This window comes from Eptatretus burgeri, unplaced genomic scaffold, assembly GCF_056783735.1.
Source record: "Eptatretus burgeri isolate ZD-2024b unplaced genomic scaffold, Ebu_testis_v1 Ebu_testis_scaffold_3154, whole genome shotgun sequence".
NCBI lineage: Eukaryota > Metazoa > Chordata > Myxini > Myxiniformes > Myxinidae > Eptatretus > Eptatretus burgeri.
The window spans coordinates 353,601-378,400 of NW_028225102.1; the positions used below are offsets into that span (position 1 = coordinate 353,601).

The 24,800-nt window shown below is 46.0% G+C and overlaps 1 protein-coding gene across 1 annotated transcript in view; it reads right to left on the minus strand.

Annotated features, from left to right (window-relative positions):
* Window positions 1–5,803: 5,803 nt before the first annotated feature.
* The window catches only part of LOC147006762 (outer dynein arm-docking complex subunit 2-like), a 33,661-nt gene continuing 14,664 nt past the window's right edge, over window positions 5,804–24,800 (minus strand). The window contains exons 6-12 of the mRNA XM_085867945.1: window positions 24,561–24,671; window positions 24,222–24,376; window positions 23,262–23,507; window positions 18,886–19,000; window positions 13,847–14,035; window positions 9,111–9,332; window positions 5,804–6,312 (exon numbers count right to left, since the gene is read on the minus strand). Of these exons, the coding sequence (XP_085724071.1) occupies window positions 6,187–6,312; window positions 9,111–9,332; window positions 13,847–14,035; window positions 18,886–19,000; window positions 23,262–23,507; window positions 24,222–24,376; window positions 24,561–24,671 (1,164 nt within the window). The 3' untranslated portion in view covers window positions 5,804–6,186. The remainder of the gene's footprint in view (window positions 6,313–9,110; window positions 9,333–13,846; window positions 14,036–18,885; window positions 19,001–23,261; window positions 23,508–24,221; window positions 24,377–24,560; window positions 24,672–24,800) is intronic.

The following is a 24,800-nucleotide window of genomic DNA, read 5'->3' on the forward strand; positions in this document are numbered from 1 at the left end:
TCATTGTGTAATGCTCCATTGTTTAATGATGTCACGCCATTGTGTGATCGCACATCATCGTGTAATACTCCATTGTTTGATGATATAACGCTCCATTGTGTGATATCAAATCATTGGATAAAGCTCCATTGTTTGATGATCTCACGTCATTGTGTGGTCTCACATCATCGTGTAATACACCATTGTTTGACAATCTCATGCCATTGTGTGATCTCACGTCATCGTGCAATGCTCCATTGTTTGATGATCTCATGCTCCATTGTGTGATCTTACATCATCGTGTAATGCACCATTGTTTTTATGATCTCACACTCCATTGTGTGATCTCACATCATCGTGTAATGCACCATTGTTTGATGATCTCACACTCCATTGTGTGATCACATCATCGTGTAATGCACCATTGTTTGATGATCTCACGCTCCATTGTGTGATATCACATCATCGTGTAATGCTCCATTGTTTGATGATCTCATGCCATTGTGTGATCTCACGTCATTGTGTAATGCTCCATTGTTTGATGATCTCACGCCATTGTGTGATCTCACATCATCGTGTAATGCTCCATTGTTTGATGATCTCACGCCATTGTGTGATCTCACATCATCGTGTAATGCTCCATTGTTTGATGATCTCATGCCATTGTGTGATCTCACGTCATCGTGTAATGCTCCATTGTTTGATGATCTCATGCTCCATTGTGTGATCTCACATCATCGTGTAATGCTCTATCGTTTGATGATCTCATGCCATTGTGTGTTATCTCACGTCATCGTGTAATGCTCCATTGTTTGATGTTACAAGAGGATCGAATAAACCTGGAAATGGCGGCCTGAACAGCATTTGTTGGAGCACCACAATGGCATTGTTGACATTGGAGATAACCATGTTGTTAAGCGGTGCCAAGCATTCCGTTCCACTGGAGTGCTTGATAGCTTAAAATTAAGCAAGCTGCTTGGCAAGCTGCTTGCTATCAGAACACACGCCACATCATGCTTTTACAAGATCATAATATTCAAGCACCGTCATGCAAAGCCAGCCACGTAACGATCTATCGTACAGTATGTACAGTATCCTAGTGAGATATGTACAGTATGTACAGTATCCTGGTGAGAGCACCGGCAGGAGACCCAGAGAAAGCTTGGGATATATTGTTGCGGATCTGGAAGCCTTTTGCACACAGACAGACAGCAGTCCCTCAGCTTAGTTATTTCGATAAGTTTCGATAACTCTGGTTGGCTGAAGGCGTGGGCGGAGCCTCCTTCGCCTCAGGTCGAGGCTCCGCTCCGAAGAAGGGCATGGGACGTTTCCTCCAGCCAATGAGCGAAGGGCGAGCATCGCACGCGCGCCCCAGCCAATGGGAGGCCAGCGTGCCGAAAGCTACCACAGAGCCTCTTCGAGAGGCGGGCCTCCGAGACGCCTTGACACACCCCTCGCGACGACCGTCCAATCAGGAGGCGAGTGGGAGGGAAAAGGAATGGCTCGGACCTCAAGAGAGTGGTGGTAAAAAACGAGAGGACGGAAGACGGAGAGGGTTGGTCGTTGTTTGGGCGTCTGCAGTCTTGGTGGCGATTGGCTTCGTCTGCGGTCGTGGTGGCTTGGTCTCGGTCATCGTTTGCGGTGGCTCCTCGTGGTAGTGGCGGCCGAGCAGCCAGGGACGTCGACCGTGGACTTCGGGTCGTGGGTTCGAGTCCCACTGTAGTGGTTTGGAGTCGGTGGGACCACACGAGCGGGAAAGTACCCCGGCCCGGCTCTACCGAATAAAGACCCACGGGGTCCATTTTCTTTTGGGTGTGTGACTGTGTGTGTGTGTCCGTGGGCCCAGTCTGTAAGTAGAATAGTTAAGTACCTTGTACATTGTGAATTACATTTCTTATTCGTGATAACTCTGCTCTGTCTCCCTTCCCCATTATTGCCTATTGTAAAATAAACCCCCGTGCTAAAGGTTCCAGTTCGTCGTCCGTGTTTTTCCTTCATTGACCCAGCACGGTGCGTGTTGAGAATTAGTGAGGCCGTTCGTGCCGTGAATTGTTCATTTGGACCGACGGATCTTGGTAATCCCCGCTCGGTTTACACCCGGATCGGACTCGGTAAACGGTCCGTTCCGCCCGAGGTCCATGGAGGGTGTGGTTTTCCCCGGTAGTTAGACGACGTGGGCACTTAGGTATCTTGAAATTAGGCAATTAACCCTACCCCAGGCCGTCGAAATATTAGCGACCACGGTCCGCTAAGGGACCCGTGACATTTCGGACTTATCCGAGAGTCACGACCTAAATTCCGGGGTGTTCGGTGGGAGACGACTCCACTGCTCCACCTCGTGGTCGTTTGTCGCCACCGAACCCCGGCCCACAACAATATTACAATATCTGGAACGGTTTCTCTGTAATACATACGTTATTCCATGTGACACACAGGTTTCCTCGAGAATTAGAGCACCTGAAGAAGCGATATTTTTTTTTCCATAGTCCACTTTTACGGTGTCCCTAATTTTTGCGGTGTACCTAATTATGTGGCTGCAGGTAACCTGGAAGTCTCAACAAGTGTCCTTCTAATGTCCAATAGGGGTGATACCCCTGGTTGCTCACCTGGTGGAGGTAGAATAATGACACCGAGGAGGAAGTCAACATGGGACGGAATCAGCGAAATGTACCGACAAACCAATATTATAGCAAATACCTATGTTTTTTTGGGGGGGGGGCAACTCCCTCCTCCACCGCACCCCTCCCCCCACCGTAGGAGTTTTCAGTCCCTGTGTTTAAAGTTGTGTACAGAGAAACCGTCCCACATAAAGGGAAGAACCGATCGATTTGGACACAACCGAAGCACCTGCACAGGTAAGGGACAAAGGGATCGGTGGGCGGTAGAGCAATGAACGCATGAAGTCTTGTTCGTGAATCCACCTTTGTTATGTTCTTGAATGCACCATCGGCCCATCTTGTGGAACAACCTTCAGTTACACTTGGTAACCTGTGTGACGGGAGAAAATGATATTTTTTCTCCGGAACTGAATTTTCTTACATTATTTTGTTGATCTTTCCAGAAAACGTACGTCTGGACACCTGTCCGAGGGAGCCCCCTCGCCCCATCTGGAGCTCCGCAAGGTGGACACCCACTCGTTGCATGGTCCCCGTGACAATGGCGTCAAGCGACACATCAGTGTGTTTGGAAGATCTCCTTGTGTCCGGTTAGTAAATATATTTTGTTGGTTGTTGGAAATAATTTTGAGATAACGAGTAGTTACAGACTTGATTGACAGGACAGTTAGCCTTTGTGATTCCGATTCCATGATAATAATTAATGTATTTATTTATTATTCGTGAAAACAACAGGATTTTAAGAATGCCTTGTTCTTGCTAAATTTCATAATTTTTTTGGATACAAAGTCAAGGCTCATGGAAGAGCAAGAACACTGAACCAGCGATGAATGGTACCCCTTCCCTGCAGAGGTCAGTTGGTGCGTGGGAAGCGGGAATTTGTTCATTTCCAAGTTTGGGATTGGTCAGGGTGGGGATTGGAGGTCTCAGGGTAGGGATTCCCGAATGCCTCGTCCTGGCATTGGTGGGTGTCGTACAGAGGAGATTCATGAGGGCTCAAGCCATGATTCGTGGAATGCCTGGGGTCTGCGATTGTTGGAAAACATGGGGGGGGGAGGTGAAATTGGGTGGACAGAAGATATATTTATTTATTTGTTAAACAACAGTTTAAAACTGTTTCGGCCATTTTGTATCGCAAACAATCAGGCTCATTTTATGGTTCTTGGTGGGGGGGGGGGTTAAATTTGTTGTAATCTTACTTTTTAAAAGGCATGGGAGTGACCCTTGCTGTATGACAACCGGTGACAACCGCTCCTTGTCGGCTTGTGAGAAGGTTTCAGTTTGGTATCATTCAGAGTCTCGGCCCTGAACGTGCAGCGGTTACTCCGGTGTGGGATCGTCCTGACCGGTGGTTGCCATCCACCCAACAGTACTTTATTGGTTGTTGGGAAGCATGTTGAGATTGCTTGCTTGAAAGACAATTGTATCAGACGACGTTGGACAAGCCGTTCCCCTTTGTCATTTCATTCCATCGTACTGTATTGTATTGTTACGAATCTGGCAGCCATGAGCACTCAACATTCAGGTCCCCGTAGCTCAGTTATTTCGTCAAGTAAATGTGGATAGATAGCTCCCTTTCCCCTATGTCTAATGGGAATTAAGTGTACGTGTGCTGCGAAGTTATTTTATGGATGGGATTTTTACCCCAACAACAACAACCCTCTGCTCGCGGCATTGTCCGCGGTCTTCGCACACTCGCTGGCATGCGGGTGTGTGCGTGGACCGAATTCCATGCCCCAGGCGGTGTGGATTTCGCACCAAATATGGTCACGAAGCGCTTCGTTCTGGCTTCGTGCCAAATAAGGGTATGCGTCATTTTCCGCCCAGTGGGCGACTCGCGGACCAAAGCCGGGGCGGTCCTTTTCAAGAAGGCAGAGGCGCGACAGGCCGTCCACCCAATGGGAGCAGGCGACGGGGGAGCGGACCCGGCCCCAAAAAACGACGGGAGAAGATTGATGATTGCGTCCCTTCTGCTCGAGGGCTCTTCTGTCTGGGTCTGCGGCTGACTGCATCCCGCGGATCCGAGGCGTCTCGTCTGGCGCATGACAACAAGCGGTCGACCATCTCATCACGGGAGATCACCTCGTCTCGCCTCCTCTTGGTTCGGCTGCCCTGGTCCGTTCTTTGGCGCCTGGTGTTCCGGGAAGGTGCGGTCGTCCAGCCACGCGAACGTGGCCAGGTAGCCAGCCACGTTCTCTTCCCTCCCGAGCTGAAGGGGCAATAAAGACCTCGAGGTCCATCTCTTTCTGGGGTATTTGTGTGTGCATGTGTGTGTCCGTGGGCCCTGTCTCTAAGTGGAATTGTTTAAGGAATTGCTTGTGCATTTGATTCCCTTCTTTATTCGGATAACTCTGCCCTTACGTGCTCGCCTCGTCCCCCGATTATTGTAAATAAATTTCCCTCTTGTCGAATGTCCCAGCTCCTTCCCTGTCATTTTTTTTAATTGGCTTAGCACGGTGCGTGTTGAGAAATAGCGAGGCAGTAAATTGTTCATTTGGACCCGACGCATTGCGGTGAGACAGACCCTAAATCCGGGCCGGCTCCCCTGCCTCACCATCTTATTCAACTTGACGCCGTGGAAACCAAGGTCTTCAAGGTCATTGGAATCTCGTGCATTGAAGCTGGGTCTATGGGTCTATCACCTCGCCAACTCAGACAGGTTGGTGGTCTCCTTACACACGGTCCACCATCGACGCCCTTCTGGTGAAACGACCTAAATATATGATCACTGCTCACGTCCACTCATTTGTTCCTCTTTTTCCCACCTGTGGACCAACTTCCACAGTCTCTTCCAATCTCACTCTTCCCTCTAGGTCTTCAAGGCAGCTGTTCACCACCATGTCAGATCTTCCCCAATTCAAAACCATGATATTTCGTCCCCTCTTTAACACCCCACACCCCACCCCCTCCTCCTTACAAATTTCCAGTTTTTCCTCCTGAGAGTTTACTTCTAGATCCATCTTGTCCACCTCATCCATCCTCCCCTGTCCCCCCATTGCTCCCCACACCCATTGTTTGTCTACCTCCCTCTGTCTTAGCCTTCGGCTCTGCTGTTGATTTTTCCCCCCTCTCTCTACTGTTATTTTTGTCGTGTTGCGTCCTGATCTGTACTCCGATTACTAGCTCTTCCACGAGCCTTGGAGATGTCACATCTCAGTCTTTCTGGGATTCAACTCCGATAACCTTGGTAGATCACAAGGGACCAATCATTTTCAAATTAATCATTTGTTTCTCACCCCTTCGCCAAAGTATGACATCCTTCAACACCGCTCGCTACCTGTGCCATCAAATATAACATTCAAATCTGGATTTCTACATTAATTGTCACGCACCTGTTTGTTGGGAATCTAACGGTTGTGGGAATGACGCAATACGGACAGAATAATTAATGATATGTTTGTCCGGTAAACCAAATTGAATTCGAAAAAAAAAGCGCCAAATCGAAAAACAGAGAGATCAAATGTAACATTTCAACAAAACAAAATCAAACTCCGGCATCGCCGCATGGAGTCCTCTCAAACAGTTCGTTCATTCAAAAACAAACAACGATCAACAAAGGTGAATGAATAATTTTGGGACGTTTGCAGAAGTTTCATCGTAAAACCTCGTCTTGGGGCCGTTTGTCGTACGCCAGGGCCAGCAGCCGAATGTTCCGGACGCAGTTGGCCGCAGCAAGCTGCAAGGCCTCGTCGTCGGCGCCGATCATTCTCACCAATGGCTGCCAAGATGAACAGACCGAGATTATGAACATTTTTTACCTTCGCAAACTTCGTTTGACGAAGGTTTTGTATTGACCCCTGTGTATTTATTTATTGGTAAATATGTGTGCGGACAACATTGCGCAAAAACTGCTGCACCGATTTGCATGAAATTTTGAAATGAAATTTTGCATGAAATTGCATGAAAAACTGCTGGACCGATTTGCAGGACGTCACGCGAAGCTTTTGGGAGCAATCGGATTAAAGGTCAAGGTCACGGTCACGAAAAGGTCAGAATCGTTTTTTTCGTCATAACGCGGTCAATTTTTATCCGAACGAGATAAAACCAACACCAAAATGTTCATTACTCAATTCTACATTCTAGGTTATGCCACATGAAAGTGTGGCGTAATTACCCTAGGAAGCGGTTGGGGGTCAAAGGTCAAGGGGGTCACCAAAAATGGTATTAACAATGTTTTGGATCACTTTATACAAAAACTTTACAGCGGATTAGCTTGAAATTGTGTGGGAAGGTTTGTTGTCATGAAAAGACAAATCGAGTAGATTTTTGGAGCGATCGGATCAAAGGTCAAGGTCAAGGTCAAGGTCACAAAAAGGTCAAACATTTTTATTTTCGCGATAACGCAGTCAATTTTATTCCCATTTACATCAAATTAATGCCAAAATGATCAGTATTCGATGCCCTATCCTCAAATATGACATATTATATGGTGTTGTTGTAACCCGAGTTAGCGGTTGGAGGTCAAAGGTCAAGGGGGTCACCACAAAGCATTTTTCATTGGGCAGCGTCGTGGACAACATTACGCAAAAACCACTTAGCAGAATGTCATGAAATTTTGTGGACTTGTTTGACATCATGAGAGGACAAATCGATTAGATTTTGGGAGCGATCGGATCAAAGGTCAAGGTCAAAATCGTTTTTTTGCGATTAAAGTGTCAATTTTGTTCCGATTTATATCAAATTAAGTCCAAAATGTTCAGTATTCAAATCCCGATCCACTGATATAGCATATGGTATAGTGTTTGCAACCCTAGTTAGTCTGTGGAAGTCAAAGGTCAAGGGAGTCACCAAAATGGAGTTTTGATTGGGAAGTGTTGTGGACAACATTACACAAAAACCACTTCGCAGATTGTCATGAAATTTTGTGGATGTGTTTGGCATCACGAGAGGACAAATCGATTCGATTTTGGGAGCGATCGGATCAAAGGTTAAGGTCAAGGTCACAAAAAGGTCAAAATCGTTTTTTCGCGATTAAATTGTCAATTTTGTTTTGATTTGCAGCAAATTAACTCCAAAATGTTCAAAATTAAATTCCCCATCCTCTAATATGACACATGGTATAGTACTTTTGTCACCCAAGGCAGCGGTTGGGGATCAAAGGTCAAGGGGGTCACACAAATTCACATTTATATCGGAAAGCGTTGTGGACAACTTAACGCAAAAAAAAACGAAACGCAGAGAGGCTTTAATTGTTTTGGATTTGTTTGGAATCATGAAAGGACAAATCCATTAGATTTTGGGAGCGATCGGATCAAAGGTCAAGGTCATAAAAAGGTCAACATCGTTTTTTCATGATGAAAACGGTTAATATGTTTCCGATTTCCATCAAATTAACTCCAAATTGTTCAGTGTTCAATTCCCCATCTTCTGAAATGACACAAGGTATAGTACTATTGTCACCCTAGGTAGCGGTTGTGGGTCAAAGGTCATGGGGGTCACGAAATGCATATTTGTATTGAGATGCGTTGTGGACAACTTAATACAAAGGTAACTAGAATATATCTCTGTCTCTAAACTGTGTGTCTGTTGATGCAACAAGGGCCATAAGGGCCCTACGAAACTTAGTTACTAAGTAAAATACAACAAATTTTCATTAAGGAGACTTGGTATAGTTTGATATGCACATAGCTTCGCTCATGGTTTAGTAAAAGGAGTTCTACTTTCTTGTTTAATTAGACGCCAATTAAAATGACGTTTTTGTCCTCGCTCGGATTTGAAAACATGATCTACTTACTTGATCCAGGTCGTGTCTGCGTGGTCAGTGACATTCGACTGAATCCGACCCTACATGCTACAGAATTTGGCACTCGGGACAACGAATCACCTAAAATTGTCATAATCGTAATAGTTCTAATAACAAAATCCGGATCATGGACTTTAAATTTGCGAAATTCCCGAGCAGATTTAGTGGAATTTTAGTTCCTCATTTCACTCTCATGCCATGTTCAAACTAGTGGCTGCGGCGAAGGTATGCGCTCTACGAGTGCCCGTTCTAGTATTATTATTTATTATTTATCTCTGACCACCTTTGTTAGCTGCACACCACATCACGTGCTTATTTAACCGTCCTGGAGATCTCCAGGAAACACAAGTGTGCAGACGTCTCCATCATCAGCGGAGCTATTGTTTCAGCGAGGTGGGCCTCAACATCCAAGATGAATGCTACCCGCCTCGGTGATGGAAATGTCCGAATGACAACCATCGGTGGGTGATCGGTTGGTTTGTACCAGCCGACCCAGGGTAGTTACACCACCCACCCAAGAAGGACCTTCAAGAAGGTGGTGCCATTTTCAGTCTCTTGAGGTGGGGTGTCAAGCTTTCTCTAACAAAGGGAGAGGGTGTGGGGTAGTAGGAAGCTCACTTGTGTGTCTATGGGGTTGTCCCGTCATCCACATGCCATACATAAAAATATATTAATTAATGTGTGGGCCATGATTAATAACGGGGCCTGAGAGTAATCATTTATCCAGTTATTCCACATTGCTATCTGAGCACCGATCTTTTACGACCACGTACTTTCACAGCTCGTTCGTGGAACATCATGAAGCAGTTTTGTGGATCTTTTGAAAGCTGATGGAGAGCCTGTGCCGTAGAAAGGTTCACGTCTTGTGAGGGTGATTTCAGGTGCTCCACGAGTGGAGCCACCACTCCTGCCTTGCCGAACGCCGAGCAGTTGTCACCAAAGGCACAACAGGAAGCAATGGCGTCAGCCAGGTGTTTCCGCAGAAGATCGTCGGTCTGCATGCAAGGATCGGATACACACAAGGACTGAGGGATGCACACATGGATACACACAAGGAACTTTGGCACAGGAGGGCCCATTCGGCCCGTCACGCCTGAGCTGCACAACCCCAAGTGTTCATCATCCATCCACACACAAGGTACCGACTACCCACAAATCCTGCCAATATCCCTTGATCCCTTTATCTCCGGTGCATCGATGCACATGCAGTATCTCATTCCCATTTAAACCTATCCACCCCCTCCACTGCCACGACCTTTCCGCGGAGACCATTCGATGCATTTACCACTCTCGGTAAAACCTTCCCCCCCTCCTTGCATCCATGGTCGTGGACAATTCCCCTGTCTGTCATCAAGCGTCATTACAAGTTTGGGCCCAGCGAACTCTGATGTATTTGTGGTGCCTCCAGTCATTCGTCGTGTTTGTGTCCGAGGCCTTAAGGCTTAGGTTATTTAAGGATTCCTTGGTCGCATGGTCTGTTCAAAGGTGGTATACGTTCGGTGATCGCTTGTTGTTGTATCTACGTGCTTCTGTTACATCACACACAAACTCATTTGCTGAAAGCGACTTGTTTTTTTTGGGGCCAAATTGCCTCCTCTTGTGTCTAACTTTCCTTCCATCATGAATGTATTAAACGAAAACTTAGCTCTCGTTGCTTCACCAATAAGAGAAGTGGTCAAGTGGTGTTTGCACCTTCATCGAGCCAACTTGTGAGTTTATCTGTTTTGGATTGATCGATTCTCATAGATCAGGCCAGATTAGATTAGATCTGTGACTTGCTGCAGGTACCATGTAAACCTGTGCTCACCTGTTCCATGGTCGGGTTGTCGGCGACTGACCCGACTCCCCCACCAGGTTTTCTGGTGAGGATGGTGTATGTTATGGACACCGAGCAGGATTAAAAACAAAACCTGTCAAAGGGCGGAGGAGCTCCTTGTGAGCTAACGGCCATCATCCATATCTTGTGCCCAACTGTGTCTGCGGACGTCCTCCTGCAGTTGAGTTGCTTCTTATTAGGAGGTTGGTGGCAGGATTTGCACTCGGCCACCGTAAAACCCTTCATTCCGCAAAACGAACCACAAATGAATCTGAAAACCCACTCCGTGGGAGTACCTCCTGTGCTGCTCCCCTCCGCAGGGCAGCTCACCGGATTATGGGATTGGGGCAAAGCCTTCGGGACCCCCACTCTTTGATGATAGGAGGAAAACCACGGGGCAACCTTCCCGGGTCAGATTGCGGTCGTGTGTATCGGGGTGGTGCTGAGGTGTCGTCCACCAGATGGCGGTCTCCTTGGGTTAACCTGAGGCGGTCCCTTAAGGTGGGTGTCTGGAATATGCTATCCCGAAGAGAGGATGATCACCTGTGTGTTATTATCTGAGCTCAAGCGTTTGGCCATCAGTATTTTTTTTGGACACATTGTCGAGGCTCGCAGAAGAGCTAACATCAGAAGAGAATTTGGTGAGCAGGACAGGGTGCCAGACCATGTCAAAAGCACGCGATATGTCAAGGGAGATGGCTCTGATCTCATGTCTGGCATTGAGGACCTCCATCCATTGTTGGGAGAGCAGAAGCAGCATATCCAGGGTAGGGTGACCTGGTCTGAAAACAAATTGATGATCGGAAATCAAGCCATTGGAGAAGAGGAAGGGTTTCATGTCTGAAGCGATGATAGATTCCATAACCTTGCTGATGATTGGGAGAAGGCTGATTGGTCTGAAGTTGCAGGGATCTGTTTTTGCACCTTTTTTATCGTTTACTGATTTCCAAGGAGATGGCAGATGACCTTGAGCAAATGAGAGGGTGAATACAACAGAGAGAGGGTGAGCAAGAGCAGAGGAGCAGGTTTTTAGGACACGAGGGCTGATGCCGTCTGGACCGGATGCATAATCTGAGTCGAGCTTTGACAGCAAGCTCTCCACCTTGTCAGGAGAAAAGGACACAGAGTCCAGGCACTGTTGGGTGTGACTGGGTAAGGTGGGTACAGAAAGCGATGGGTTTCAGACACAAGATTTAGAAGCAAACACCGAGTTGAGGCATTCAGCCTTTTCACGTGCGATATCAGCAGTGCGGCCATTTGAGGTAAAGGAGGGGATGGAGGGGGAACATACACCAGAAACAAACTTAACCAGACACCACCAGAATTTGGAGGAGGTGGAGAGGTTTGAGAGTTCAGACTTGAGATGAGAAAGAAGTTGTTTTCTGTCTCTCCTGAGGGTAGATACACACTTGTTCTAAGCTTTATGGAAGGAACTGAGATTACCCTCAGTTGGGTTTGCTTTCCATGAAGCAGTGGCAAGCTAAAATTTCACGGAAATTTGCCAAAATCAGATCCAGCATTGATGGAGAACCGTTGGTTGAGATCCCCGTCGGGAAATTGACCGATTGAGTCAGTTTGAATGAGTCGCAGAAGTCTTTTGCTGAAGTGCCATGGCAGGTGATGGAGGTACGCACACCCAACCAACCAACATGATGGCAATTGAAGTCACCACATCTGAGGAAGAGAGAGTTTGGATGAGAGCATAGAAGTTGGTCCATGTTTTCGGATAGTGAGGTGTAGATGGAGTCATCACTGTTCGGTGGACGGTACAGTACACATATAAACATGAGGTGGGAGTGGAGGGGAAGCCGTAGCCAGAGGTATTCCTGGGGATGAGAGGGAGTGAGGGCAATGCATTGAGAGTGAGGAATAGAGTCTGATGAAGAGAGCAACTCCTCCACCAGGATGAGGTTGAGGTCTGTTATACCGGAGGAAGGAGTAACCAGGGAGAGATACTCGGCCAACTCGGGAGTCAAAGACGTCTTGAGGGAGGAAAGCTTCTGTGAAGCAGATTATGTCTGGTTTGTCAGTGGCAACCTGTATGGAAAGATCTGTCAGGTTTGAGCGAAGGCCAGAGATATTTGAGGTCCACACTGTGAATTAAAAGAGAGGGGAGGAGGCTTTGGGTGCAGGGGAAGGGGAAGGTAGGCCAAGGGAGGGGGGGGGGGGAGGTAGGGAGGGTTGTTGAAAGAGTGTGGGGGGATTACAGAAGAGCTTGGGGAGGGAGCCAGATGAGGAGGAGAAAAGGCTCTGTGGTCATGGGTTGAGGTACAGTGGGGAGTAATAAGAGAGGGGGCAGAAGGAAGTTGAGGATTTGAGGATGTGGAGTGATGAGATGGAGGTGAGAGGGTGGGGGAAGGAGGCAGTTTTGTGGAGGAGATGGGGGGGCAACTTTGAGAAGGGTGAGTGAGGGGCTGCATGGTTAGAGAAGGGTGAGTGGGGAGAGTTGAGGGAGAAAGGTGAGAGGGAACCTTGGAGGGGGAAGAGTGTGATGGTTGCTTTGAGAGGGAGGGGTGAGTTGGCATTGAAGGTGGAAAAAATTATTATTGATGGAAAGCGAACATTCAAAGCAAACTGGGGTTTTAAAATGTTTTAGTTTAGAAGTGACATGAAAGATATTTCTTGAGGGATGTAATTAAGGCGAATTCAGAAAATGGAGAGAAGAAACGCTGGAACAGTTGGATTTTTTAGACATGTTATGAAGGAAAGGTCGAATTGAGAGCAGTCTGTTTAAATAGAAGAAGAGTAGTGAATTATGATACATTAATGAGAACCACACGTGTGGAAGAGGAAGATTAAGCATTTAGACCGTTTTTATTATTGTTATTATTTTTAATAAAAGGATTTCCGTGTAAGGCCGTGGATATTTTTCATGCTCCACACGAGTTTGAGCCCTACATTTGACAGTGGCTGGATCGTGGAGACGGTGGCCACCGGGTTGGGTGCCGGGTAGCGGAGACGGTGGCCGCCGGGTTGGGTGCCGGGTAGCGGAGACGGTGGCCGCCGGGTTGGGTGCCGGGTTGCGGAGACAGTGGCCGTGGATATGGGTGCCGGGTAGCGGAGACAGTGGCCGTGGATATGGGTGCCGGGTAACGGAGACAGTGGCCGTGGATATGGGTGCCGGGTAACGGAGACAGTGGCCGTGGATATGGGTGCCGGGTAGCGGAGACAGTGGCCGTGGGTGTGCCAGCGGAGACAGTGGCCGTGGATATGGAGACAGCCGGGAAGCGGAGACAGTGGCCGTGGATATGGGTGCCGGGTAGCAGAGACGGTGGCCGTCGAGTTGGGTGCCAGGTTGCGGAGACAATGGCCGTGGAGATCGGTGCCAGGTTGGGGAGACGGGCGCCATGGATATGGGTGCCGGGTAGCGGAGACGGTGGTCGTGGAGATGGGTGTCGGGTAGCGGAGACGGTGGTCGTGGAGATGGGTGTCGGGTAGCGGAGACGGTGGCCGTCGAGTTGGGTGCCGGGTTGCGGAGACAGTGGCCGTGGAGATGGGAGACGGTGGCCGTGGAGATGGGAGACGGTGGCCGTGGAGATGGGCGCCGGGTAGCGGAGAAATTTTCATATACATCATGCATATTTATGGACTTATGTTTTAAACAAGTTTTACAACTCTTTCTTGTTGTTTTACATTTAAAAACTCAACAGCAATTCAAGTTGAAAGGACCAGCTGGAAGGTTGGGTTACGTACGGTGCCGGTCAGCTTGGCCAACAAGGAGACTGCATTGAAGTCCGTCATAATGTTCAGATTGTTCTGGTTTTTGGCAATAATAGCGATAACGGCACACGCTGCGGCCAGGACATCACGATGGTCGGAAGTCAGGAGGTGTACAAGGATTCGTAGACCTCCAATGAAGGAATGCACCACCTCATCCGAATCCTGCGTACAGAGACACACAGCCTGGGTTGAGGTCATGCGGTCTTGTGAAGCGTTTCCACTTCTCACAAAGCATGTCAAGGTTTATCAACCAGACACGGTGTTTAGTTGGTGGTGTTTTAATGTAAATCACTGGGAGTGGTTCCTGTGCAGAAAGGAGGTTTGGTAGTTTTGAGAGATGAGTTTTTTTTTTTCCTGAAAAAGACCACGTCACAGCAGAAGCAAGATGTCCTGTAAGGTAACAGGTGTTTAGTAATCAACACTGAAATCAGGGAATTTCTTGCTGAACTTGCTGAGAGTGCGCAGGTGTCCTCTCCTGATTTGAGTATTGACGACAAAACACCTGTGAGATTACAGGACATCTATCTTCTGCTCTGATGTTGCCTGTTGCAGGAAGAAAAAAAAGGGAAAATAATTTTGGTGGGAATATGTTTGTGTGTTTGTATGTATACATATGTAATACAAAAACATACATCATCAAGAAAGTCCCACTCACATCCCTCACCTGTGAATGGAGGGAATCGCCAATCAGCTCTCACCTCATCAACTCAACCCAGGTTCCTGGGATTATATCACTAAATTGACTCTTCCATGCTGTTCCAGCTGAAGAAGCTGCATAAAGCAACCAAGAAGGCCGATACACGGTAAGCGCTTTGCTGTTTCAAACCCTTCCCAGAGTTCCTCCACAGCGATAAACATGTTCACAAATAGTACACACGTGAGAATCCCAATGCTCCACACTCCCTCAGCTGCCGGACCGGATTCATCGCTTTTTGGCGAATCACCAGCGACAGCGCAGATGGCAATGCATACCAATGCATGTACCTCCCAAGCATGTACCACGTGTATCTGTCAAAAGCAGTCAATATGCTGTAAAAATAAAAAAGAAAGACCCACCCACATCTCTCACCAGTGAATGGAGGGAATAGCCAATCAGCTCTCACCTAATCAACGAAACCCAGGTGGCGAGGATTATATTTCTAAATTGACACCTCCCTTGCCACAGTTTGACGTCCATCAGAGAGACGGCACACACATTGATGAATCACCCTGCTTGTGAAACACCAGCATGACAGTTTATAGCTGGGTCAGGATTCGAACCCAGAATAGACAGCTTAGAGCAAGTGTGCAAACCTCTCGGCTATGCTTTTTTGACAACCGAAGGAAAACACCCTTCCTTTCCTTCCCCTTCCCTCAAGCTTACCTCCTCCCAAAGCCCCATCCACCCCCCACAGACGTCTATGGGTGGTGTACGGGCATTGTTTTGTATGACCCGTTTGAATGGGCTATTCTGACGGACCCAATTTCGTTCATTCCTGCACTTATGCCAGCATAAGGCGATCAATCCCCACCTCCCCCACTTTCCCTCAAGGCCCCCTATCAAACTCATCTCCCTTCCCCTCCCCACTACCCCCTTTCTTCCCCATCCTCCTCGTTCTGTCCACCTTCCCAGAGTGTATAGTGACGGGTAGTGAGGCCTCTGTCTCCCACAACCCTCCCCCATCCTTGCACTCCCAACCCCCTTACTTGCTCCCCTTTCCTGTCGCTCCCCCACCCCTTTCCTCGCTTCACCACCCTTTACTCACTCCCCCTTCCCTCCCCTCCCCAACTTAATAATCCCGCACGTAAACTCACATATCTACAACAATAAATGTCAGTGTCTGTCCCTTCATCAGTCCGTCCGTCTCTTGCATAACTCCAAAACCATGAAACCTCGTGGCCCTAAACTTTGCATGCATGCTAAGGGAACTTCAAGGTTGGGCATGAACGAAAATTGGGTGTTTGGGTAACTTTAAACACACCTTTTAAAGATAATTTAGGGGTGTTCATCACCAAAAAAAACCAAAATGTCTTGCGAAGATGGCGGCAAGCCAACTTGGTCAGTCTTCCGTCAGCTCGCAATAATTTTCAGCCGCCATTTTTTTTGACCTGTTCAACAATACTTTGGTTTGGAATCGGCCACAATTGTTTCTTAACGACAGTTTTTTTTCACTTTCCTCAATTTTTTTTGTGTACATTGTCGAGGCTCATATGAGGGGGGGGCATGAGATAAGATGGGCGGGAGAGGGAAGGACAAAACAGTGAGGAACAAAGACATTAGATCTGTGGAAGGGAGAGGGATGGGGTGGGGAACACGGGGAATACAAGATGGACATTACAGGGACTTTCAGGACCTTACACGAGAGGGAACTTTTGGGAAGGAAGGCAGGGAATTTGAAGGTGGGGTTGGGGTGGATTAACGGGGGAAGAAAAGATCGTGGTTTTGGATGGGGGAAGATAAGAGGTGGTGGTGAACAGATGTTTTGAAGACCTCGAGGGAAGAATGGGATTGAAGAGAGTGTGGGAGTTTATTCCAAAGGCAGGGGAAAAGAGTGAAGGTGAGCAGTGATTCGTGATTTTGATAGTTTTACCAGAAGGGGGTTGCTGGCGGACCTTGACTGCCCTGCGGAAATATGGGGTGGGGTGGGGGGGATACATATGTATAATGTGCATTTACATATGCATATGCATTTAATAATGCCATTAACATATCGCAGACAGAGCGGGGGGGGGTGGGGGGGACAAGACCAAAGAGGAGATGGTAGAAGACAGAAAGACCACCGACCTGCCTGTGGTAAGAGAGTGAGAGGCCCAAAGACTCAGCCTCGCTGTGCGAGATACCAGTGATCCTAAATGCCATGGTTTCCACAGCGTGAAACCGAGAAAGGTGAGAAGCAGGAGCACCAGCCCAGAGGGGCGAGCAGTACTCCATCAGTCTGCGGACGAAAGCTTTGTATGTGGTCAGGAGCTCAGGTGGGCCGAGGAAGGACTTTGCATGACGGAGGATTCCCAGTCGGCGACTGGCTTTGGAGGCCAGGTTGGAAATGTGGCTTTCCCAGGAAAGATCATGGCAGATAGTGAGACCGAGAAGCTTGAATGAAAGGACTTCCACAAGAGGATTGTTGAGAAAGTGGATGGAGTGGTTTTCCAAACGGTCCTTTCAGAGAGACATAGTGAGAGTGTGAAATTTGTCATGATTGAAAGACATGTTCCACGTGTTGGATCAGTTTGTCATTTTACTCAGATCTGCAGTGAGCGAATAAGCTGCTGCTTGCCGGTCAAAGGGATGACAGATGGTACGGCAGAGGGTGGAGTCATCAGCAAAGAGATAAAGAGGATTTTCTCGAGAGTCGGAGAGATCATTGATGAAAAATACAAAAAGAACAGGGCCCAGAACACTGCCTTGAGGAAGTCCAGCCTGGACAGGAAGAGGGGATGAGAAAACTCCATTTCGGGCCACACGTTGGCTGCGACAGGAGAGGAAGTCTGCGAGCCATGAGTGGAGATGGCCTTGGATACCAAGGGAAGAGAGTTTGGTGAGTAGTGCAGGGTGCCAGACTGTGTCAAAAGCACACGATATGTCTCGGGAGATGGCTCTGATTTCATGTCCGGCATTGAGTACCTCCATCCATTGTTGGGAGAGTAGAAGCAGCATATCCATGGTAGAGTGACCTGGTCTGAAACCAAATTGATGAACGGAAATCAAGCCATTGTTGAAGAGGAAGGATTGAATGTCTGAAGCAATGATGGATTCCATAACCTTGCTGATGATTGGGAGAAAGCTGATTGGTCTGTCGTTGCAGGGATCTGTTTTTTCACCTTTTTATTCAGAGTGGTCATGTTTCCTGATTTACAAACAGATGGCAGATGACCTTGAGAAAATGAGAGGGTGAATAGAACAGAGAGAGGGTGAGCAAGAGCAGAGGAGCAGGTTTTTAGGACACGTGGGCTGATTCCATCTGGACCAGTTGCAGAATTCTGGAGCTTAAATTTTGTAATTCAGCATAGTTGAAGAGATTCTCGAGGTTATCGTATTTGCAGAAATGAAATAAAGCCGGGGACGCTGTTGTCTTCGGCCGTTCGTAATGTTTACAGACATTATTAGCCATGATGATCAGGCATTCGAAGATTTCAGTGAGGAAAGTGAAAAAAATAACTTTGGCGTTAAGAAATTGTTGCGGCCTGTTCCAACTCAAGGCATTGTTGAGCAGGTCGAACAAAATGGCGAATTAAGGCTATCTCTCCTTTTAAGGCGAATTACCCCAGTAAGGTAAACGAGGATGCGCATTAAGACCCCTTCGAGGGAGACTGAGGTGTTCGAGGATGTGCCTGATAAAGGATATAATTTAATAAAGCCATTAATTATCTTCAACAGGGGTGTTTTATTTAACCCGAAAATCAATTTTTTTTACTCTTGCACTCCCTTGGAGTTTCTTTAGAATGCATGTAAAGTTTCAGACTGCTAGGTTTCATGGTTTGGGAGTTTTGGAGGAGACACTCCAACTGACTGATGTACACACACGCACTGACATTGATTATTATAGATATGCAGTTGGGGATAAGACATGACGGCCCCCCGAACCTGAGCGATGGACTCTGGGAAGAGTATCGTATATGAATCGACCTGCCCAGGTGCCTTTGCCAGGTAGATAACATGCCCGTCCCTCTGGGAGGTTCACGATAACATGGGAGCTTGCCAACATATGGTTGTTTGTCCATCGTCTGTCCTTTTTGAATGCTGAGCATCAAGCAAGGAAGCAGCAAGTGCCATTTTTAAAGTCTTTGGGATGACTCGACCACAGGAGCTCCCAGGTTCAGAGCAGACGCTCGAACCACGACACCATTGAGTTTTACATCGAGTGGTCAAGCGGTTTTGATGGCTGAGTGAGCTATCGTTGGCTGGTTTGTGTATGTGTGTATTGTGGTGAGCCAACGATCCACGGAACAAATCTGTTGGATGTTAACATGACTCCATGTACTGAAAGAAAACGCGTGGACAATCCTAAATAAAACCTATCAGGTAACCCACTGACCTTGGCGTTCTCCAAACAGGGGCAAATCGCCCAAGCCGCGGCGGATATCACCTCCGCACTTTGGTTTTTGAGTAAAGACCAGAGAAAGCGAAGACCATCGAAACGATTTATATTTCTGCAAAAATAAAAGGACATAATTAATATGGTATGAAAAATAAAAGGACATGATTAATATGGTATGAAAAATAAAAGGACATAATTAATATGGTATGAAAAATAAAAGGACATAATTAATATGGAATGAAAAATAAAAGGACATAATTAATATGGTATGAAAAATGAAAGGACATAATTAATATGGTATGAAAAATGAAAGGACATAATTAATATGGTATGAAAAATAAAAGGACATAATTAATATGGAATGAAAAATAAAAGGACATAATTAATATGGAATGAAAAATAAAAGGACAATTAATATGGTTTGAAAAATAAAAGGACATAATTAATATGGAATGAAAAATAAAAGGACATAATTAATATGGTATGAAAAATGAAAGGACATAATTAATATGGTATGAAAAATAAAAGGACATAATTAATATGGTATGAAAAAATAAAAGGACATTATTGATATCATATGAAAAATAAAAGGACATAATTAATATGGTATGAAAAATAAAAGGACATAATTAATATGGTATGAAAAATAAAAGGACATTATTAATATGGTATGATAAATAAAAGGACATAATTAATATGGAATGAAAAATAAAAGGACATAATTAATATGGTATGAAAAATAAAAGGACATAATTAATATGGTATGAAAAATAAAAGGACATAATTAATATGGAATGAAAAATAAAAGGACATAATTAATATGGTATGAAAAATAAAAGGACATAATTAATATGGTTTGAAAAATAAAAGGACATAATTAATATGGCATGAAAAATAAAAGGACATAATTAATATGGTATGAAAAATAAAAGGACGTAATTAATATGGAATGAAAAATAAAAGGACATAATTAATATGGTTTGAAAAATAAAAGGACATAATTAATATGGCATGAAAAATGAAAGGACATAATTAATATGTCATGAAAAATAAAAGGACATAATTAATATGGTATGAAAAATAAAAGGACATTATTAATATGGTATGAAAAATAAAAGGACATTATTAATATGGTATGACAAAAGCATTCATTTAATCGATCCACTTGTTTCACTCTCACCTTGCCTCTGGCCTCGAGGGGGGCTTGGGGGATACAGAAGGTGCCTTGTCACAAGGACGGCCAAAAAGATCCGACGACGTTGCTGGACTAACCTCGAGTGTGAGAAGGTATCCTTTGTCTGCCGGTAATTTTGGCCTCGCAAGTTTTCAGGAGCCTTCAGGAGGCAGACCTTGAAGTTTCCTCAAAAAGGATTCGCTGGTTCCAATTAGTCCTCTATTTGGTCAATTTTCACTGTGATAAGACAACACACGTATCCTAGCAACGAATGATGACACCGAACAATCCTGCAGGTGCCATATAGCCACGTGCAATGCGTTCGAATATCGATAGTGCAGTGCAGTGCACCACCACGAATTGATATTAGTGATAATATCTCGGTGTCGGATTCATGAAAATAATCTTACCGCACGTGGGCACCATTACCTTTTGGGACCTTTTGGGATGCAACAGCGACTGGTGGCACTTCGGTTTTGATTGGGAGCGTCATGATCGATGTGTGTGCTACGTTTATGAGTTCGATTTGAGGCCTCGGTTTCTTCTTCAATTTGCAACTTGTTATTTATCTCCAGATATTAGTCCGATAACGGATAAGAGACAAAAATAAACCAAAAAGGAGATAGTTACAGGATTTCATACAAGGTCGAAATTCTCTTTTTTATCTTGCCAAAACGAAGTTTTTGCAAGATATGTTAGTCAACTTGTATGTTTTTTTTAATTATTTTTTTTTGTTTGTCTGTAATCACGTATAAAAAATTCTGCAGAGCACAGTTATCATTGGAAATTTTTGTAACTTCGCATATCAGAGGCCTATAGAGGTCTCTTTCAGCGCATAAAATTTTGAAGGTCAAGGTCAAAGGTCAAGGTCACTTTGTCGCAAATCAGGGGAGTCGACGAAACCCTTATTTTTTGAGTAATTTTGATCGGATCGTCTTCAAACTTCATGGGAATATAGGTCATGGTCTAGCGCTCAGATGATTAATTTTTGGTGGCGATTGGCCTTGACCTTCATGGTTAACGCCTCAGGTCAAACATATTTGACCCCAAGGTCAAATTTTCAAGTTTTAGTACACATATTGTATAGTACCTCAAATTGAACACCTCGATGAGTGCTTTCTAGATATGTCAAGCTTGAGACATTATGACGTCATTTGGTGACGTTATGAGGCAAACATATTTTTCATGGTTACTCTGTAGAACGATTCTCATCAGAATCTCTCGTAGGCAGATATTCCTCAAGGAGTCGCTCCTGGTGGATAGCAGCTCTGTTCACCTCAGTGTGACCTTAAATAATTCACACGTGGTCACCTTTTGGCAAGATACGGGTCACCCTGCGGGTGACATTGGTTTATTTTTTTGTTTCCCTGAAATTGCCTTCTTTTTTGTTTTCATCCGTCCTTTCAGTCAGTCGTTAACAACAGTGAACCGCCTGTCAGGTGGTTATAGGGTTAGTTACTGGCATGAAAGTACCCTGTATGGATGGACCTGCCCAGGTGATTATAGGGTTAATTACTGGCATGAAAGTACCCTGTATGAATGGACCTGCCCAGGTGATTATAGGTTTAATTACTCGCATGAAAGTACCCTGTATGAATGGACCTGCCCAGGTGATTATAGGGTTAGTTACTCGCATGAAAGTACCCTGTATGAATGGACCTGCCCAGGTGATATCGGGTTAATTACTCGCAGGAAAGTACCCTGTATGAATAGACCTGCCCAGGTGATTATAGGGTTAATTACTCGCATGAAAGTACCCTGTATGAATGGACCTGCCCAGGTGATTATAGGGTTAATTACTCGCATGAAAGTACCCTGTATGAATGGACCTGCCCAGGTGATTATCGGGTTAATTATTCGCATGAGAGCACCGTGTACGAATCTATAATTTATTAAGGAAAGATAAGACCTGTGACTGTTTACCCAAAAGTATGAACCCTTTTTTAGAAGGTGCAAAATTTATCAATGATCCGTGCGGTATATCTGAGTTTGTTGTTGAACGAGATCGATTCCTATTTTCCCGAGTTTAATTTCTCACAGTCGACCTTCAACCTTTCTCTCTGATTGACTTTGCTCTGTGCACCCTTCCCTCGTACCGCTTTGGCGTCCCTGGACTCCATCCTTCCCATGCATCTGTAGCCACAACCAAGTTGTTTGTGACGTAAATCACATAATGGTATGTACCGGCGAACTACCAGGATGACGACTGTGAATGGGAGTTGTGACAGTGTGAGCCCAAGTGAGCCAGAAGGGTAGAGCTGAACCGAGAGAGCTCGTCTTCTTGCGTACGGCAGCTTGGCTGCCGGGTCGGTGTCATTTTGTTGGGGCGCGACTATTCCGCCAATGCTGTGCCCGTATACCAGTCCACTGGGATGATAGAAGGATGACAGGTAGAGACAACCCCACCTGGTGTTAATTCAGCAGCCAATGGGACTCCAACTCAGGACCCTCAGATCCCAAGCCAGCCACCCTAACCACTTAGCCAACACCAGGCTTCCCGTGATAATTGAGAGGATGGAAAGGTGCACAAAGAGGAAAGTAGACCGATGAGACTCCCTCCGCTGCATCGCCTGGTACAACCAAACTTCCTTCTCCTTGCTTCCTTCCCATTTATTTTTTTATCTACCCCTCCACAGTTCCTTTGTTTTCCTGCTTTGCCCACCAACCTCCACATCATTTGTTACGTGTTCAATTCTGCCTTGTGGGCAAATTGTGATGAGATAGGACAAGGGGCCTCTGTTTCGGTTTAGCGTTCAATATCCATCACGCTGTCCATGGACGAACCCATTGAGATGTAAGAACTGGAGACACAGAGAACGCTTGGTGTTCATTTACTATGTACGTTGCGTCTGATTGTTGCTCGCAAATTATCAGAAGTTGTGGAGACATCATCTTTCCCAACATTGAGGTAACTTAGAAGAAAGACAATGGATCCAACAATTCGATCCGCACTGCAACGCACGCACAAACCGCTTGAGCCATCCAGGCCGAAGACCTCGTATTCATGACGCTGAGCGTGACAGCGAGGTGTAGCGTACCGTGTCCTTGACCAGCAGTACTTTAGAGGATTGATGGTTGTAAAAAAATAATCTTTTTGTATCGCTGTCATATTGTTCTCCTTTGTTCAACTTTCCAGTGAAATACTGATGGAATACCTCCCCTGCAAATACACACACACACACACACGTATAAAACTCACTCTGTGATGTCACAGTCCACAGCACAGGCACATATAGCACGTGCTGCATTGATGAGCAGCGCTTGGTTGTAGCCCTTGAGTTGTGAGACAATTCGTGGGATCGCACCACACTTCTGGATTACACCGCGGCACTCTGAATCCTTGGCGCACTCTCCAAGTGCCCCGACCACGTTTACGAGCAGTGCCTCGTCAGATTGATTGTTGAGCAGTGAAACCAGGGCCTCGACAACCTTCAGTTCCTGAAACCTGCAACATCAGATCAAAACAACCACCAACAACGAGCATGCGGTTAGATGACGCAAAGTTTCTGCACATACTCAAGGTTGAAGGAGGAGAAGCTATCTGACCGGTTGTGCTCCTCCAATCAGCTGACCAGCCAGGTGAGATACACTCAGTCTGATCGGTTCGTTGCATGTCGGACTTCTGTTGAGCGGAGTCCATCCTTGAGTACATCCTTGGTTCTGTTCTTGCCACTCGTGGAATGGCCAAGGTTGACGGGTTCTGCGGCCTCCATACGGTCGGGTATTGAAGATTGACAATTTTATTGACAACTCTTGTTTGCATAAACCTAACCAGGTTAAGAATGAACGACGTTCTGACTTTTTCTCGCAACGAATGACCCGTGAAGCCGTCCGGCTCTCCGTATCTCTTAATTACGTACACAGTGAGTCGCTCAACATCGTCCCGGTTAACATTGTTTAGTTATACTCGTTTAAAGTCGTTCGCCGTTCCGTTATAAAGTCGTTTTACCTCTAAGTTAGTCCCAAACCAATGGTTTTCCTCGTTTTAATGAAGCTCCAGTACAAAGCTCGTCAGCAACATTTGCTTTAAATTATAATAATAATAATAATAATAATAATAATAATAACTATTGTGCTTATATTACCAACGTGCATCCTCCGATCTGTCATCAATGAGCTATCCCTCATTACCTTTTGAGTGGTGATTAAGTACTCTAACCTGTTTCTGTTCTCTTGGCTTAAAGAACACTTCCACACAGCACCGGCGGCATCGGTGAGCAGCTCCATGGAGTCTGTACTCGTTAATAGGGTCGCCAAGGGGTCCAGCCCCTTGCAGGTCCTCACAAGGTCCCTTGTTTCAGCATCTCCTGCACACTGTTTAATTCAAGAGAGGAATGAAAATCAATCAAGAGGCGAAAATCATGGACATCTTGTTTTGGAGGGAATGGGGAGATATTGGGGAAGGGGGGTGGTTACGAAACACACCGGGGTGATTCATTTGATGAAGAGCAATATGTACAATGAAGGAAGTTGCTCAGGGAAATGTCAGGAGCCTCACCTTGAAGATTGTGCTGACGCAGCGCTTCTGCAGCTCTGGGTTTCTGCTTCGCAGGTGTCGAACGAGACGTGGTATCATTCCCTCCTGCTTGATTAAGGTCCAACAGCTCTTCTGTGTTCATGACAACGAGACTATCAATCATTACAACAACAACAACAACAACAACAACATTGTCCATGGTTTATCGATGTGATTCCGACCAGGAATGGATCTGGTGCATTGCAAGCGGGTGATCCAACA